The following is a 19,534-nucleotide window of genomic DNA, read 5'->3' on the forward strand; positions in this document are numbered from 1 at the left end:
GAATCAACACAGACAAGTATCATTCAACAGCTCTACACCTGCAGTGAACAGACACAGTAAGGGCACAAAGGAGAGAAGAGACTTGCTGCGTGTCAATAGCTCCGGGAACGCTGGGAAGACCAGACTGTGTCTTAAAAGACAGACCCAGTGCAAAGAGCAGATGCGAAGGGGATTCTAAACAGGGCAGCCGGAGCCAAAGGTCGAGGTGTGAAACAGCATGAGAAGCCACATGGAAAACTAGAACTCAGTTACTGGGGACGGAATGGAGAGACAAAATTTGCTGGATTAAATATAAGACATCACTTCATTAATTTAAATGTGAGGCTACCTAAAAAAAGAAATAACGAAGTTAAAACTAACTTCCTGGGATTTCAAAATTGTAGAATAGATAAACAAGATTACACTGTATAGCACAGGGAAATATACACAAAATGTTATGATAACTCACAGAGAAAAAAATGTGACAATGAGTGTGTATATGTCCATGAATGACTGAAAAATTGTGCTGAACACTGGAACTTGACACAAGATTGTAAAATGATTATAAATCAATAAAAAATGTTAAAAAAAAAAAAACTAACTTCCATAGGGAACTATATTCAATATCTCACAAAAAACTATAATGGAAAAGAAAGAAAAAGAATCAGATATATACATATATTTATAACCAAATCACTTTACTGCACACCTGTAACTCATACAATACTGTACATCAACTACATTTGAATTAAAAAACAAACTTCTATAACCAAAAAGACAAAAGGTGAGGATCAAATTTTCTTTCTGTTGTTCATAAAATCAGCTACATGTCCTTCAGAAGAGTCTGAGCACTTTTTTCCATGACCTGACTTTTCCTTCTCTTAATTTGAATTTGAGATGATTTCTCTCATAATTTGTACTATGGAGTTCCTGCTCTCACTTAACCCCACTATTTCTGCTGTGTCTGTATAATCATCTCTCTCATTTTGACACTCACTTATCTTTATATTCATCTTGTCCTTATGAGATGAATCCTTCCCCTTTGTACCCCTGCCCATCTTCATATTCATCCAAGCTGCTCTTTCCAGTTGCTTTCTTATTTCTTTTCTTAAGGGCATACTTGAGAACTGTTTATTGCCACCAACCTTTACAAATCTCAGTCCTGCACGTGTACCTCTCTTGTTATCACACTGTGATATTGTGATATTTCTATTGTGATCTTGAGGACTTCCATTTCTGTGTAGGATCCTTTTCATCCCCATGAGAATCAGGGGGATGGTAAGTGAAAAAGCACAGGAAGGAAAAGTTAAAAACAAAACGACTTACCTCTGTAACACCAAGGACTGCTGAAGACGTGAGAGGTTCCGGTGCTGGGAAGGCAGGATGAGAAAAGCCTGAAACTTCAGTTGATGGTTGAGAAACGGTTCTAACCGCATCTTCATTTTCACTATTAGAATTATCGTCCTCAAAGAAGGTGCCAGTTCCTGGTTTCAAAACACCATCTTTTGCCTCTGCTGTAGTGAAAACAAGGTATGGCAGATGAAATTATCTATAATTTCTAATCAGTGAAAACACAGAAAGACAGTCTTCAAATAACTTACTGTTTATCATGGGTTCTCCCCAGGCCTGAATTGGCTTTGCGGATCTTGGATGCCGGACTTTCTGGAGAAGAAAGTAACAGCTTTAAGAACAACAAATATGAAATTGAATAAAGTAACTATAACATTCCCCATTCCTAGATGATCTAACACAAAGAGCACTGGCTTTGGAGTCATTCAGACATGGATTCAAGTCCTGGGTCTGTCATTTACCAACCTACATCTTCTCATGGGGTGAGGATTATGAGAGATGATCTCAGGGGTCCCAAAATGTTACTTTCTTTACCCCTCATTGATTATTATACAAACACTATGGTATCCATTAGATGACTTTCTTGACCAAAATGATCTAGAACAAAAACTTATGCCTGATAGTTTAGAGTCCTATTGAAAAAACTAACATTAAGAAATTTAAAGTAATTGTTATATTTTGAAATGTGTTTGCATGATTTATATATGTGTGAATGATCTCTCATGGGGGAAATATGAGAGTTCACTTTTTAGCAGTATCTTATTTGGATGAGTTAGAACAGCAAACAGTATAAGCTACTTCTATTCCATTCGCCAAAAAGCTAAAGACAAATGATTGTTCAAATTCAGCTACTTCTAAGAGGAATAAGAACAAAAGTAATTCTGAGGGGCAATGACTCATGAGTGAAAGCCACACACATAGTAAACAGAAAGCTGTCACTAAATATGTTCACAGAGGCAGAGTGAGATGGACTGAAAGAACACACACTGAAGAAGTGTTTTCTGCAAAGAAATATTAGGTTTGGGGCAAACCATTAAAAAAAAAAGTGGGGAGGAGGAAGAAAAGAAAAAATGAGACATGACTAGTCAAGTACAAACTTAAGGCAAGAAAAAAAGCAAAATGTAAGTATAACAAGGCATGTGGAGAAATATATATATTTCAGCATTTATATATAATAGATCAGTGATGTATCAGTATTGTTAGGGACATACGATGAGTGAAAGCCTCTGTTTTACCTTTTTATTATATATATAAAAATATGTAAGTTATATATGCAAGTATATATATATTATTCTTCAGCAAGTTTTATAAAAATATCAAAATATATGATATATAAAACAAAGGCCTTTGTTCATAGTGTATCCCCAATAACGCTGACCTGTATTACTCTACAACTGTTTGTAAATACCACTATAAGTAAGAGTTAAATCTTGTCACTCTAAGCCACTCAATTGAACATGGTCGTCTCTCACTACCTGAACGCTGCAAATTATTACTAGAGAGAGAGAAAAATAGATTTTAGAAAGTTCCTAACACATCAGCTTTCCACCTAGACAAAGAACTGGTAATCAGGATTCTAAGAATAATATATAGCTTGAAAAGATATATTTAATGGAACATGAGACGGGGCTAAAAGAAGGTTAAAAAGTTTTCATCTCAAATTCTAAGCTCACAGTTGGTGGATACTGAAAAACAGACTGTAACCTTTTCCTATTTATCATATACTTCTTATCTATTTCCTCGGCATTTATGACATATTTCCTCTCATAACAACTGAATTTACAACCTAAACAAAGGGAATAGAAATTTAAGTCATGTTTTTAGAATTCAAATAGATTTCACTATGACATAGTATGCATATTATATTACCTGTATCATCAAATAGATTTCATTATGATAGAGTGTGCATGTTATATTACCTGCAGCATGATGCAGAATTCCATGTCTCTTCATGCATTCACATTCAAAAAATACTAAAATGCTTCTTACATTTAAGACCTTATTCTAGGTGCTCCAGGAAATGCACAATTACGTTCCCTCATCTCCAGCGGTGTATACTGATGCAGGGGCTATAAAGTGACTATGTAAATAACTATACTACAAAATGTCTGACACTTGAAATTTTAGAATGGGACACGAGGACTGGACATACTTTTTAAAACTATAATACAAAAGAGTTCTGAAGTAGGTTTCACCACATGGTTGTTATTAAGAGTCTACTTTTAGAGCTGGCTGGCTGGCTGTTATTTTAGGGAAAACATGTATTCTTCAATTAGATGCAGAGTTATGAATATACTCGTAATGGGATAGTTTAGAAAACACAGAGGAATCTCTTTATAATATGGATTTTGAGGAACAGAATTTTAATTTCTAAATTTCTATAATTCCAACTATTATTTTAGTCTTAATGCAGAACCAGAGATAGAAATAAAGTAAAAACAAACAAACAAACAAACAAAACACCTCTTTCCTCACAACTCTCTGATACCAAAATAAAAAGTGTCCAAGGGGAAAAAAAAAAGATACATGCTATGTAGTTTTGTAACTGAAAGGCCCCAGGAAGAGTCCATGATGATCACAGTAAGTACTCTGACCAACTTTCTAATACAAACATAAAACAATGATAGGCAGAACACTGCTAAATTTTAAGAGTAAATACTACACAAAACTAAATTCAGAGCAGAAAAATTAATTTCACAAGAAAACACTTTACCTTGGGAGCAAGATCTAAGTTACCATCTGATGGAGGCCGTGAATCATCAACATCATGTTTGGGTGAAATACTTTGGAGCAAAAATACACATCAAAAATGAGTGAGTTCATTTCTTTAAACAAACAAGTCACACAAGTCTATGCTGAGGGATGAGAAAGCAGATTTGGGAGCCAGGCTGCCTGATGGTTAAGTCACAGGTCAACTACTTGTTAACCATGGAATCATGGGTCAACTAGTCAACCTCCTTAAACTAGTTGCCTAATTAACTAGAAGTAAGCTATAACAGCACAGCTACTCTGCAAAGCTGTTGTGGTGACTGTATGAGGTAACAAATGTGAAGTATATAATACGGTGTCTAACCCAGAGAAGGAGGACACTCAACAAGCCTTGTTTCTTTTCTCTGTGTTCCCTTAGTCAACATGTAACTTTTAAAAATCCATAAAATCCTACCGGCTTACAGAGATGTCTTCAAACCTCGGTGCAAACTTAGTCACTAAAATCTCTATTAAAGAAGAAAGTAAAATAGAGTTTATATCAGCAATAGGAAAATACAGAATATTAAAAGTATAAGACCAATGTTCTGTTAAAAAGCATTCCTTTGGGACCACACCTGGAGACTACACACTTGAATGAATACTGAGTATACTCCTGGTAGGTAATTAATGCATAAAAACCACTTCCCCTCCTTTATATTTATCAAAAAAAGGGTGTTTATCCAAATTTGAGATCTTCAAGTGAACTGCTGTTTACAAGGATCAAAATCCCAACCAAACTTTATGAGACTCACAAAAGAATGATAATCGTTAGTAGAATCAGTATCATAAACTGACAACGTCCAGCTCACACAGCATGGTATTTCTGCACGATACCCATTGGACAAACCCACCCTGCCATTTGGCTTTGTCAACCTCCTGTTATCTGAGCACAGTCATCCCTATTCGCTCACATACGGTCTAGGGCTGCTTTCACACTGCAATGGCAGACACGAGTAGACATGACAGACACATGGCCTAAAATACTGACTCTCTGGCCCTTTGTAGAAAAAGCTTGTGCATCCCTGCTTTATGCCATAACAGGAAACCCTAAGACTCCAATCAAATCTTACTCTTCTGCTCAACATTCTTCAGTGAATCCATGTAGCTGCCATTTCTGGTTCCCAACTTGACAACCGTTTCTTCTTCGTTGTCCTTGCTGGACAATTGCAACTTTTCTTGGACATTTTCTGCCCCAGCATGCGAAGAAGGTAAGCTCTCCTTAGCTGCAAAAAGAGAAATGATTATTCTACAGTCATCACAGTAACTGCATTTCCTTTCGCAGTGGCTGCTTTAGGAATGAGCATGCGATGTAGCCCAGCCAATAAGATGCTAGGGGAAGTCTACTGGAAGCTTCTCTGTTTTCTTACTAGTTAACAGAAAACATGCAGAGAAGCAGCCCTCCTCGCCTGCGGATACGGTCATGTGAGACTATGATGCTTGGAGCTGCTGCTAATCAGCAGACCAGGAAAGGCGACATCAAACACCGGCAGCCTCACAGCTGAAAGAGGGACATCATCTGGGATCCTGATGACATCACCGAACCTTCTAAACAATCCTGACTCCTGTTGCTGTAGCCACTGTTACTTAGGTCTCCTATTATTATTTGCAGTTAAAAGCATTCTGACAGATTTCCCAAGGTCTACAGCAGACCTACTCCTTTCTATAGTACTAGAAAGGCTTTCAGAAGCGCGCCTGAGCTAGGTAGTCACCTCGTTCCCAACCATTCCTACAGCATCCTTCCTGCACCAACAAAATGAAACTCACAGATCCCGCAAAGTTCACTGGCACATCTTAGCCTTTGCACCGCTGTCCTCTCTGCCAAATGTAATCTTCAAAGATGTTCCACCCACCAAACACTGCCCTTCTGCCTCCTTCCCTGGCAAACTTCTACTCACTCTGCGTGGCTAACCTGACATCCTACCCACTTTTAAAAAACTTCTTTCCTCAACATCGACTTAAAAGTATTTGGTACATATTAAATACCAATAAAAAATACGTAAAGACAGTTACAAAGTCCTCATGGGCTCTGGGACACAGTAAGCACAGAATAAAGTAGAGTAAATCATAAAAATGAGGATGACAGTAACAAGCTCCCGGAGGCCAGGAGCTGTGCTTTTGATCTGTTTGCATTCTGCAACGTCAGAGTGGTGCTTAGTACCTAAAAGACACTTGGATAGTCATCTGTTGAGTGGGTGAATTAACAGATAAGAATGTTTTCTTTGAAAATCCTGTTTAAAAAACATACAGGCATTAACCATTGGACAACTCTACTGTGTTATGAGCACCTTGAAGACCAAAACTCTGTCTTTTCCATCTTTGTATTTCTTACAGCAGAAGTTCTTTGCTTGATCAAGGTCTACAAAGTTAAAGGTGCCCTCATACAGTTCATACTGAACAGCACGCTAGGGGTCACATCTAGGCAACACAGTCTTCTTTTTTTTTTTTTTATGTGAAGCACTTCTGTGCTCTTTTTTACAATTTGTTGAGTCCTGAGTTGTGCTATTTGAGTATGTATATAACAATCCTTTAACTAATGGCAATAGAAAATCTTGTTCTAACAAAATACAGTTTCATGACAAGTATCCCCCAAAAAGAAGAAAACATCTGACTCATGAAGTCAACATATCTCATTCTGTTTGCACTTCTGAGGAATGAAATTGGTGAGAGAGAGAGACCTTGGTGGTGTAATGATGTGAAAAGTAACCAGTGCTTCTCAACAAGGCACTGCTTTTCTGACTTCTGCCCTATCACTAGGTATCTTTAAAAAACAATCTCTTATTAGTATGCTGCACACTGGCCCAGCTGTGCAGCTCTAATTGTTGGCCATTTGTTTACAGCACCAGGAAGGTATTGCTGAGCTCCCAGTTTTAAAGACAATCACTTTTTAGTGAGGCTAATCACTATTCAATAACTAGCATTCATTTACCTGCTGTGATCCATTTGCTGTAAAAATTAAAGATCCAGTTCTGTAACAAGGCCAACTTGTTATAATGTTACAGGAAACGTACAACAAAGTTAAAAACCTATTTTTCTTATTTACACAAAGATATAATATGGGATTTCAGGGGCCATGATTAAATAAATGAATTTCTTTTCAGACAATACTGTCTCAGATTTTAATTACCTACAATTAACTTCTTAAGTAATTCTGAATACTAGCCATTAAGAAAAAATTAATGAAAAAAATAAAAACACACATGAAATTTACACACTGGCTTTTTTCACTGCTCTTTCATTATCAAAACTTCCTCACTCTTACTTCCGTATCTATGGTGGGCCCAACAAGAGTAACTTATTACCAGAACTCTGTCCTAGGTCGCTGTTTTGAGGGGGAGTAGTTGGTATCTTTCCGTCTCTGTAGTCGACAATCAGTTGGTAAAGGCTATGTATAAAAAATGTGATAAATAAATATTACCACTTGAATACTAATATGAAAAACAATTGCCAAGTATATTAAATTCTTAGATCATTTCAGACAGTATCAGAGGTAATATCAAAACTTCAATTGTCCCATATACTTCAAATTTGTACAATCTACACTTTTAAATTTAGGATGTATAGTTAAAAAGGAAAAAAAGGTAAGGTGAAGTAGTCATAAACTGAGGGCAGTACAGCTCAGTAAGTTAACTAGAGCAAGCCTGACATACGGAAAGTATCTCGAACTCAGAAGTCCCAGCTCTATAACCAACAGCTATTTGTTCCTGGAAAAAGTGCTTCTCTTCAGCTCAAAGCTTCCTTTATAGAACTGGGATCTTACTGTCAGGCAGTTAGTTATTAATACTCATAAGAGTATTATGAAGATTTAGTGAGATAATGTATCCCCCAGATGCTCAGAGAAATAGAGGAAGAATGGAATAATTTGTTCTTGAACTTTAATGCTGGAACTATTTGAGAATCCCAAATAAAACCCAATGTGTGTTTTTTTCATAGGTGTAACATTTAAATGCGGCAGTTTTCAGAAAATGTTACAAATTACAGTGATTAGCTGTCCTTCGTGCTTTATAATTCAGGGCACCTCAGCTACTATATAACTTGTAGCTACATTTATTTATAAATATATGACCTCATACAAGCATATGTATGAGAACTAAACAAGCTGTCACGCTGAAGTTTACGTGTCCATCGCCACGAAGACCGCGGAAACTGGATCAGCACAGGCATCCCGGGAGCAGAGGTCAGTCATGACCCGACTGCAGGACCAGTTTCTTTTTCCTTTTCTTCTCTTAAAATTTTATTAAAGGTCTTTAGAGAGCAACATCCAGACCCCAGACCCAGCTGCCGAGGAGATCCTGTTAAAACCAGTTTTAGTGCCAACACTGCAGCAACAGAATCAAGGGAAACAAGAGAACGATTAGAATGCCCTCGCCCTGCCCCAATGCCTTGTGGGAGAGGATTGTCACTGTGCTCTTAGGGAATCCCTTCGGTTCTTGGAAAATTCAAGAGAAAGATTATAGAAGAAAGTCCCCAAAGGAAAATACAGGATTTTCTGCTCTACTAAACATTTCAAGACCCAAATAACTAGTTAGAAAAATCAGATATGTGACATTATTTGTACCCCATGCATAGGGGTTACACTGGGATGAAATGGAGACCAGTAGGACCCTAAGGATAAAGGTCTTACAAACCCTGAGATAAAGAACCCTGTGCCCACTGCTCCATCTCACTAGTCTGGCCTTTTGCTGGTTTCCAGCTGGTGATGGGGAGGGTCTCACTGCCATCCCCAAAGTGCCTGCTCCCAACTAGGAACTCTCACCTGTCACGTAACAAGGAACAGTTAGGTCATTTTCAACCTCAGTTTAGAGATAACTGGCATTTTAATGTAAACACTTACTGTTTAAAACCATTACGACAAGCATATCTTTCAGCAGACATTCCGTGTAAATCTCGAGAATCGGCATTAACACGCTTCTGAAGAAGCAGCTTGACTATGTCCGGTGAGTCATGAAACACAGCAAGCATGAGCGCTGATCTAAAAAGAGACAGCTTCACCCTTAGGAACTTAGTTAGCTTAACTTAAACAGTTAATCTGATCTGTTTTACCAAGTTAATATCCTGCCCACCCCTGGAGAACTGACCATTTACATGCTCGAGTGCTCATCTTTGCAAATCACCTCCAAGGCCAAAACGGAGGGACAAAAAAGAAGCCTCCTGTCCTACTTGGGTAGCACACAGTAGAAGTGGCTAAATTCAAGTCCTCTGATGGACAAGAAAGGATGCTGAGGTCACTTATCTGAAGCAGGTAAAGATTTAAATAAAGGATTCCCCTTTTCTTCCCTAGTCTAAAATATAATACTTTAAAATCAGCTAGAGGTCAGGTAAGGAGAAGCTGTTTGCAGGCCGAAAACAGTAACATGAATAAAAACGGCAATAAAAATAGTCACGGCTGCAGTTAACCACGCTGAGAAGCATGTGCCCGGCACTAACCTGAACAGTCTACGCATGGTCTTTCTTAAGCACAACCGCCCTTGAAGGATGTACTACGACCCTCCTTTACGTGTCAGGAAGTATATTTGTTGATAATAAATCATGTCCCCCAGGTAACACACCTGACCAGCAGGAGAGCTGGGAATTCAACCTCATCTGACTCTAAAGCCCAGCTCCTTCCTCTTTATCATCCACCAATGAATTGTCTTCTTTAAAGGGAATGTTTATTCAATAATTAGAGCTATTTTTCTTCCTTCTACCATTATCAATTAAAAAGAAAAACATCAAAATGTACTAGAAGTGAAAAAGGATAAAAACTGATGAGCCCACAGTATCTGGTCATAGTTACTCTTAGTGATACTCACTTAGTGATAACCTAATAACATCAGTATCCTTCAAAGGAAGTAATTTAAAGCAGAATCATCCAAAAGACAAAACAAACTCCTCTCTGTTTAATATGCATCTTTTAAGAAACAAATATATACCAACTAGAGGTTAAAAAAATTATAAAAGAGTGAAGAAATTCAACACTGCCTCATAAGTTAAATTAAAATTAGAGTCCATACTAATAAAACTAAAATGAAATCCCTGAACTATTGTAAGATCATATGACCAAAAAAATCAGGATGCAAATGACATCAGTCACTATCATAAAGGAAGATGAATCCTGCTACATACCGTTCTTTGTGACACCAGGCAGAATAATTGCTTTTCTACCTGACTGATGATGTGTTGATTCCAAGTTAATCCTCTTCTTATTAAGTTAATCTTTCTGATTGGCTGTTACTACTTAAGAATTAAGATTTTAAAAAAAAAGACAGAGAGAGAGAGAACACACTATTGTACCTTTCCGCCTTGTCAACTGCATGTATATTTGCCCCGTTCTCAATCAAAAATCTGACCATTTCTTTGTTCTCCCTGATGGCGAGTAAAAATGGTGTGAAGTTATACTGTAAAATAGTAAAAATAGTTGATAATGTACAAAATTACATATAAATTTCAAAACTGAATTTAAAAACTTAAGTCTCTGAACTTAAACATATACTATAAAGTAAATAACAAGTAGCCCCTTCCTCCTTGCCCCTCTGTGCCCCTTCTCTTTAAAAGGTTCCTCCTTGACTTCCTCGAAAGCTTCCCTGTGAAGTCACTCTCTGAAACTCACTTCAGACATTTGCTGGTTCCAAGAACCTGCGCTTCTATTGCAGCATGTGTCAGGCATTCTCTAGTTACCTTACTGCTCAACTACTTACTCCCGACACTCTAAACACTGCTCCAGAGAGAGACATTCAGCTACTGAATCAACTACACTTCTAAGGAGCCACGCTGAGGAGAAAGATACCATACTGTTTGCAACATGCATAACCTATCCAGTTACAACTATGACTAATCTCATAAAGCTTGCAGACATTCCAATGGGTATATGATTATTTGCATGTAAAGAAAAAGTTTTTCTTAAACCAACTTATAAATTCTAATTTGAAAAATTCCATCTCACTCTTAAGGGATTATTATAAAATATGAAGTGGACTATAAATTAATATAGACTGCTTTTAAAATCTTGAAATATTTATCAAAATATACAACAGGAATTGTAAATTCAAATGCTTACAGAGGCAACATAGGTGGCCCGAGTAAGTGAAGGTCCCAGGTGAGGACAGCAAACCGGAGAACACACGCCCCACCGAGAAGGGGCCACCTCTGCAGGGCAGACCGCACAGGAGCCTGGGCTCAAGGGGGACCAGATTTGATTCTTTAGGAGAAGTTCTGAAGTGCAGATTTTGGCACAAGTCTCCTAAATTTTAAATGTTGACTCAGTGTGTGGAGGCAAACTGAACATAACCAGGGCCACGTTTAGTCTATAGCCCACTTGTGTTTTTATGTTTGCTGTGTTTCCAAACAGTTGGGTATAAATCAAGTATTTGTATGTAAAACCTTGCCTTTCTTTAGAATCATATGTCTTACACACAAAAACACTTGGCCCCAACATGTACTAAAAATTGTGATTAACACTCATAAGGCCCACTTCAAGAATTTTTCCAATGCCTACTAAAACTACAATCTACCTGTATCTAATTCTCCCTGATTGTTAATCAAGTGGATAATTAGTTCATAAGACGGCCAAAACTAAATTATTAAAACAATTCCAATTTGTTACTAATGTCATGGGTCTTGATGTTTAAAACTGCCATCTTCCATGGTATACTTATATATAATGGAAAACAACTCAGCCATAAAAAAGGAATAATGCCATTTGCAGCAACATGGAAGGAACTAGAGATTATCATACTGAGTGAGGTAAGTCAGAAAGTGAAAGACAGATCCCACAGGATATCACTTGATATGTGGACTCTAAAATATGATACAAATGAACTTATTTATAAAACAGAAATAGACTCACAGACATAGAAAACAAACTGATGGTTACCAAAGGGGAAAGGGGGTGGGAGAAGAATAAATTAGCAGTTTTGGACTAGCAGAAAGAAACTACTATATATAAAATAGATGAACAAGGTCCTACTGTATATACTACAAGGAACTATACTCAATATCCTGTAATAAACCATAATGGAAAAAATATGAATATATATATATGTATATATATATGACTGAGTAAGAATATATATAACTAAGTAAGAATATACATATATATAACTGGATATATATATATATATAATAGAATCACTTTGCTGTACACCAGAAACTGTCACAACACTGTAAATCAACTAGACGTTAATTTTAAAAAAACTGTCATCTTGATTATGCTAGGGCTCAGTGAATCTAACAGATGTATTGCAAGAGTCTGTCACACAGCTTTAACCAAAAGAAGGTTCATGATTTCCTATTACTGCAATCAGAAAAACCCTGTTGACCTAATGACCTGCATGGGAACAAAAGGTGCAAAATCTTTGAAGGGTCCGACTCTACTTATTGAATCCCTCACCACAACAAAGTTTCTAAGACTGTCTGAGTGCCACTGAATGATCAGCGGTTAGAAGGGAAAAGGAGCTATTCTTCAAGGCAATAGATATTGCCAGTAATATTGTCAGTAAACTCCTCAATCACAGAGGGAAAGACGGATAAAAGTCAGGCTAACACGGCTGGAAAAGAGAGCACTGAAAGAAGCAGCATCTATCAAACCCCTGCGCTTCCAGTAATGTCTTATTTTTGAGATCTGTGAATTTACACGTATTACACGCATCCATTCAATAGTCCTTAACCAAGGGTTGTATCAGAATCTCAGGGAAGTATTTCTAAACACTTGTGTCCAGACCTGAGTAGATTTATTCAATCAAAATCTTCAGGGGAGAGCCAGGAGAAAAAGCAGGAGGACCAGCTTTGTCATCACTTGCTCCCCACCTACAGCCACAGCCCCGCAGGGGAGCCACACCAGGCTGAACATGGACGACCCCAAGGTGAAGGTGTACATGGAGGGCCATGTGGCCACCAGCACAAGTGAATGCCCCTGCTGGCTGTCAAACATGACCTGCCCTCACTTGTCCAGATTCTAGAACCTGGGATCCTGGGGTGCTCAGGGCCTGCGGTTTGCCGCCTCCCCCGCCCAGGTGCAGTCACCCAGCTCCCCCTGCTGGGTACTGGGTTCCTTCCTCCTCCCACCCATCCCCAGGCAGGCAGCCAGCCCTTGCCATCACTTCACTCCCCGCAAGCCTTCACCTTCTGTAGGCTCTGAGCCTACCACCCACTCCCAGACACTTCCTAATGGGAAGTTGTTCCTTCTGGGGTAGAAGTGCAGCTGGGAGACAGAGCTCTGCCCTTTCTGTGGGCACTACATCTAGCCCCTGGCCTTGGTTTTGGAGTTGTTTCCATGATAACAGGGCCTGATGTAATCAGTATACATATTACTATAAATAAAACACCTGTAGCTAGAAAAGACCCTATATTTGAAATATCTTGTAAATAAAGTCAGTTGAGCTATACCTTGTTTATCGCCTCAATATCTGCATTATAGCGGAGCAGCTTTGTTGCAATTGATGTATTTTCAGCCAAGACAGCGTAATGCAGAGCAGTGTTTTGACAGTTGTCCTTAAGATTTGGGTCAGCACCGCGTTTCAGCATGATAGTGACACATACTTCTTCCTGGCATTCTACAGCCTGTTGGTATCAAGCCAAGAAACAGACTGTAAGTGCTCGGCATTCCAAGTTAACATTTCTCAAGTCCCAGCCGTTTGTTATATTTAAAACAATTAAATTCATTTTTATTCTAAGTAATTACATCGAATCCATCTCATGTGGACATGGTTGGCTGCTACACACCTTCATGAGAGCTGTCTTGCCTTCCTCATCACGAGCATTCAGATCACACTTCCACTCTATGAGGAGAGTCACCACTGATGACTTGCCGCTGCTGCAGGCTAAGTGTAGGGCAGTCCTGAGAACATGAGAGGACGTTTTAGGAAATTAGAGCGTACTAGTTCAAAGGTACAGTTACTCACGTAATGCTAAACATTCAACAGCATGCGATTCCTATACCTTTAAAACTAAAACTAAGTCTTCTTATCTTAGTTCTTTCTATGGGGAAAGAACACTATTTTTTATCCCTTGTTACTCACCACATTAATGGAAGAACTACCTGTCTGAATAGAAAGGGCATGCGGTTGAGATGAAGCTCAACTTGGGTCTGACTTTCACTTTAACAGTCACTTATTAGCTCTCACTTACCCTGTCTGTGTCTCAATTTCCTCATCAACAAAATGGGCATAAAGTAGTAGTTATCTTACAGGACGCCACTGTGATGCTTAAATGAAAAGCTAGACAAAGTGTCTGGCAGTTCCTTGCACAAACTAACAGCTCAGTAGTTGTTAGGTAATACTATTATTGTTACCGTCACTCTTTTCCAAAGACAACATTTCAATTAAGTAAAATGACAGTCTATCTACTTTGTGGCTGCAAGGACGAGAGAGAACACTGTACTGCAATGATTCTAACACGCTCACTGTCTCACACTTCAACATCTCTGCCGTGGGAAGGCAATTTAAAATTCACGTCTCACAACCATAGTTGGCGGCTCCTCCCAGGCCCCGCCCCGCCCCGCCCCTGTTACCTGTTCCTCCTGTCTCTGCTGTCTACGACATTTTTCTTGCGTGACAGCAACTCCTGCACTTTATGCCTGTAACCTAAATACGCGGCTCTGTGGAACTCCTTCAGCTCACCGCTGTGGACGTAATACCCAGGCACGGGGTTCTCACGATCCCTGGGCTCTCTCTGATGGGTGGTGAAGCCCACCCATCTCGCTAACTTAACGAGTCCCTTCTTCATCTGGCTTATCGCCTTCCGACACCGCTCACTTCCCTCCTGGCCTCTTGCCGCCTCCCGATCTCAGCGCTGGCGCTACAGAAGAGCCACAGAGGTCTCGCTGCCACACCTTGGCTGCGAAGCTCAGCGGCGCGGAATGTTTGGTTCGGAACGGTCGTAGCCTAGCAACAGCTCTGACCCTCAACTGTCCCTCAACTGTCCCTCCAGAGCCGGTGTCCCTGTGAGTGCACACAGAGGCCCGGAGGCCCAGTGTGCCCAGTGAGCACATGGGAGCCTAAGGCATTTCAAATCTCTGCAGTTGCTTGTGGGCCATCTTGGGTTCCCTTCAAATGCTGGTGCTAGGTGGCTAAGTGTTTCGGGACATTTCCTGAAGTGAGGCCTGCCCCTGACAAAGTCACGTTTGTATGCAACTGTGGTTACAGTGGGGTGGAACCACAGGATGCTGAAGGCCTAGTCCCGCACAGAGCTCCCCACCAAGAATCTCTACTTCGCCTTATCCCTCAGTTCATTCCCTTCCACATCCCTCTGGGCCCCAGCCAGTCTCCAGGGAATTCAGCGGATGCAAACAGCAGAAAGCGGCTTTCACGGTTTCAGAGACTGTGGCAATACGTATCGTTAAGCACAAACTTGAGAAACCAATACACGCTCTCCAGATGAAATGAAAACGGGTTTCCGCATGTCTGCTGACCCTGCTCTGTGGCTCAGCCTTATGTTTACGTGCTTTCCTCGCTTGATTTTATCTTTTGCTTTTATTTCCACCAAGTAAATCTTCAATCAATCGAAGATCTACTTGAGAGCATGCTATAACATTTGAGAACGTTTTAATCACGTAACTATGGGTAACGTGTAACACCACGTCAGTTACTCAGCGAGGCCAGGCTGCTGGCTGACGACTTGCAGGGGGGGTGGAAGGCAGGACAGGCCTCTTCTTCCTGCCTACCTCCATCCTTCCTCCCTCAGCTGGCTAATTATGGCTTCTGGCCCTGCCAGGATCAAAACTGCAGGGGGCGGTAGAGTTCCTAAGTGGCTGACACTCCTGGGAGCTGGTCTTGAGTGGACTGGACCTGGCAAAGTGTTTTGAAGCTGACTCTCTCAGGGGCACTTCTGGGCCCACACCTGCAACTCCCCCGACCTAAGTGAATGTGGCGTTACTAACTCACCCTTTTAACCTATCTTCTCTATTAGCGTACACTGTCATTTCCCTCATCTTAAAAAAGAAAGGTGCGTTCACCCTCCAGCTGCGGCCCCCTCTCTCTGCTCTCCGGCACACACGCCTCCTGCCCCTGCAAAGGAGCTCTTCCCATTCGCTTCCTCCGATCCCTCTCCTCTCCCGTCCAAGCAAGCGTGTCCACTCACTGCAACTGCTCACGACAGGGTCCCCCACCACCCACCAGGTGCTGACTCCACGGGGAGCTCTCAGTCCTCTCCTCGCACGGCCCGGCAGCCACGCTTCCCACCGCTGCTCTCCCCGACTTCCTCAAGCCCTTTCCTCACGGGGCTTCCCGGCTCTCAGGCTGCTCTGGTTTCCTCCCACGGCCCTGGCCGGTCTTCTCAGCCCCAGCCCCTGAATGCTGGCACACAGCACCCCTGAGGCTCAGTCTCCTGGCCTCTCCCACTTTCTGCTGCCGCCCCCATCAGCCTTAGGGCTTTATGTATTCTCTACAGGTTGAAACCTTCCAACCTGCTATTTCCAATCCAGACCTCCCTCCTGTATTCCAGACTCAAATACCCGTTTCCTCTCAACGTCATCTCTTGGAAGTTGAATAGGACTTCTCCTGGGCCGGCCCTCTCCTGGGCCGGCCCTCTCCTGTTCCCGCGCTCACCTGGTCCTGCCTTTTCCTGGGCCTGCCCTCCCCTGGGCCTCCCCTCTGCCTTGCCTCAATTTCCTCATCAACAAAATGGGCATGAAGTAGTAGTAGTTATCTTACAGGACGCCACTGTGATGCTTAAATGAAAAGCTACGCAAAGTGTCTGGCAGTTCCTTGCACAAACTAACAGCTCAGTAGTTGTTAGGTAATACTATTATTGTTACCGTCACTCTTTTCCAAAGACAACATTTCAATTAAGTAAAATGACAGTCTATCTACTTTGTGGCTGCAAGGACGAGAGAGAACCCTGTACTGCAATGATTCTAACACGCTCACTGTCTCACACTTCAACATCTCTGCCGTGGGAAGGCAATTTAAAATTCACGTCTCACAACCATAGTTGGCGGCTCCTCCCAGGCCCCGCCCCGCCCCGCCCCTGTTACCTGTTCCTCCTGTCTCTGCTGTCTACGACATTTTTCTTGCGTGACAGCAACTCCTGCACTTTATGCCTGTAACCTAAATACGCGGCTCTGTGGAACTCCTTCAGCTCACCGCTGTGGACGTAATACCCAGGCACGGGGTTCTCACGATCCCTGGGCTCTCTCTGATGGGTGGTGAAGCCCACCCATCTCGCTAACTTAACGAGTCCCTTCTTCATCTGGCTTATCGCCTTCCGACACCGCTCACTTCCCTCCTGGCCTCTTGCCGCCTCCCGATCTCAGCGCTGGCGCTACAGAAGAGCCACAGAGGTCTCGCTGCCACACCTTGGCTGCGAAGCTCAGCGGCGCGGAATGTTTGGTTCGGAACGGTCGTAGCCTAGCAACAGCTCTGACCCTCAACTGTCCCTCAACTGTCCCTCCAGAGCCGGTGTCCCTGTGAGTGCACACAGAGGCCCGGAGGCCCAGTGTGCCCAGTGAGCACATGGGAGCCTAAGGCATTTCAAATCTCTGCAGTTGCTTGTGGGCCATCTTGGGTTCCCTTCAAATGCTGGTGCTAGGTGGCTAAGTGTTTCGGGACATTTCCTGAAGTGAGGCCTGCCCCTGACAAAGTCACGTTTGTATGCAACTGTGGTTACAGTGGGGTGGAACCACAGGATGCTGAAGGCCTAGTCCCGCACAGAGCTCCCCACCAAGAATCTCTACTTCGCCTTATCCCTCAGTTCATTCCCTTCCACATCCCTCTGGGCCCCAGCCAGTCTCCAGGGAATTCAGCGGATGCAAACAGCAGAAAGCGGCTTTCACGGTTTCAGAGACTGTGGCAATACGTATCGTTAAGCACAAACTTGAGAAACCAATACACGCTCTCCAGATGAAATGAAAACGGGTTTCCGCATGTCTGCTGACCCTGCTCTGTGGCTCAGCCTTATGTTTACGTGCTTTCCTCGCTTGATTTTATCTTTTGCTTTTATTTCCACCAAGTAAATCTTCAATCAATCGAAGATCTACTTGAGAGCATGCTATAACATTTGAGAACGTTTTAATCACGTAACTATGGGTAACGTGTAACACCACGTCAGTTACTCAGCGAGGCCAGGCTGCTGGCTGACGACTTGCAGGGGGGGTGGAAGGCAGGACAGGCCTCTTCTTCCTGCCTACCTCCATCCTTCCTCCCTCAGCTGGCTAATTATGGCTTCTGGCCCTGCCAGGATCAAAACTGCAGGGGGCGGTAGAGTTCCTAAGTGGCTGACACTCCTGGGAGCTGGTCTTGAGTGGACTGGACCTGGCAAAGTGTTTTGAAGCTGACTCTCTCAGGGGCACTTCTGGGCCCACACCTGCAACTCCCCCGACCTAAGTGAATGTGGCGTTACTAACTCACCCTTTTAACCTATCTTCTCTATTAGCGTACACTGTCATTTCCCTCATCTTAAAAAAGAAAGGTGCGTTCACCCTCCAGCTGCGGCCCCCTCTCTCTGCTCTCCGGCACACACGCCTCCTGCCCCTGCAAAGGAGCTCTTCCCATTCGCTTCCTCCGATCCCTCTCCTCTCCCGTCCAAGCAAGCGTGTCCACTCACTGCAACTGCTCACGACAGGGTCCCCCACCACCCACCAGGTGCTGACTCCACGGGGAGCTCTCAGTCCTCTCCTCGCACGGCCCGGCAGCCACGCTTCCCACCGCTGCTCTCCCCGACTTCCTCAAGCCCTTTCCTCACGGGGCTTCCCGGCTCTCAGGCTGCTCTGGTTTCCTCCCACGGCCCTGGCCGGTCTTCTCAGCCCCAGCCCCTGAATGCTGGCACACAGCACCCCTGAGGCTCAGTCTCCTGGCCTCTCCCACTTTCTGCTGCCGCCCCCATCAGCCTTAGGGCTTTATGTATTCTCTACAGGTTGAAACCTTCCAACCTGCTATTTCCAATCCAGACCTCCCTCCTGTATTCCAGACTCAAATACCCGTTTCCTCTCAACGTCATCTCTTGGAAGTTGAATAGGACTTCTCCTGGGCCGGCCCTCTCCTGGGCCGGCCCTCTCCTGTTCCCGCGCTCACCTGGTCCTGCCTTTTCCTGGGCCTGCCCTCCCCTGGGCCTCCCCTCTGCCTTGCCTCAATTTCCTCATCAACAAAATGGGCATGAAGTAGTAGTAGTTATCTTACAGGACGCCACTGTGATGCTTAAATGAAAAGCTATGCAAAGTGTCTGGCAGTTCCTTGCACAAACTAACAGCTCAGTAGTTGTTAGGTAATACTATTATTGTTACCGTCACTCTTTTCCAAAGACAACATTTCAATTAAGTAAAATGACAGTCTATCTACTTTGTGGCTGCAAGGACGAGAGAGAACACTGTACTGCAATGATTCTAACACGCTCACTGTCTCACACTTCAACATCTCTGCCGTGGGAAGGCAATTTAAAATTCACGTCTTACAACCATAGTTGGCGGCTCCTCCCAGGCCCCGCCCCGCCCCGCCCCGCCCCTGTTACCTGTTCCTCCTGTCTCTGCTGTCTACGACATTTTTCTTGCGTG

The 19,534-nt window shown here is 42.5% G+C and overlaps 1 protein-coding gene across 6 annotated transcripts in view; it reads right to left on the bottom strand.

Annotated features, from left to right (window-relative positions):
- Window positions 1-19,534, bottom strand: part of LOC141574624 (ankyrin repeat domain-containing protein 26-like) — a 73,609-nt gene that overhangs the window by 41,076 nt on the left and 12,999 nt on the right. For 5 of the 6 annotated variants that reach the window (XM_074350058.1, XM_074350060.1, XM_074350061.1 and 2 more), the window contains exons 4-13: window positions 13,774-13,888; window positions 13,438-13,611; window positions 10,348-10,451; window positions 8,909-9,046; window positions 7,377-7,459; window positions 5,148-5,300; window positions 4,493-4,544; window positions 4,043-4,112; window positions 1,581-1,641; window positions 1,306-1,493 (exon numbers count right to left, since the gene is read on the bottom strand). In XM_074350058.1, the coding sequence (XP_074206159.1) occupies window positions 1,306-1,493; window positions 1,581-1,641; window positions 4,043-4,112; window positions 4,493-4,544; window positions 5,148-5,300; window positions 7,377-7,459; window positions 8,909-9,046; window positions 10,348-10,451; window positions 13,438-13,611; window positions 13,774-13,888 (1,138 nt within the window). Of the gene's footprint in view, window positions 1-1,305; window positions 1,494-1,580; window positions 1,642-4,042; window positions 4,113-4,492; window positions 4,545-5,147; window positions 5,301-7,376; window positions 8,394-8,908; window positions 9,049-10,347; window positions 10,452-13,437; window positions 13,612-13,773; window positions 13,889-19,534 lie in introns of those variants that run through there. The other variant, XM_074350063.1, reaches the window with a different exon arrangement.

Source organism: Camelus bactrianus, chromosome 22 (assembly GCF_048773025.1).
Source record: "Camelus bactrianus isolate YW-2024 breed Bactrian camel chromosome 22, ASM4877302v1, whole genome shotgun sequence".
Taxonomy (NCBI): Eukaryota; Metazoa; Chordata; class Mammalia; order Artiodactyla; family Camelidae; genus Camelus; species Camelus bactrianus.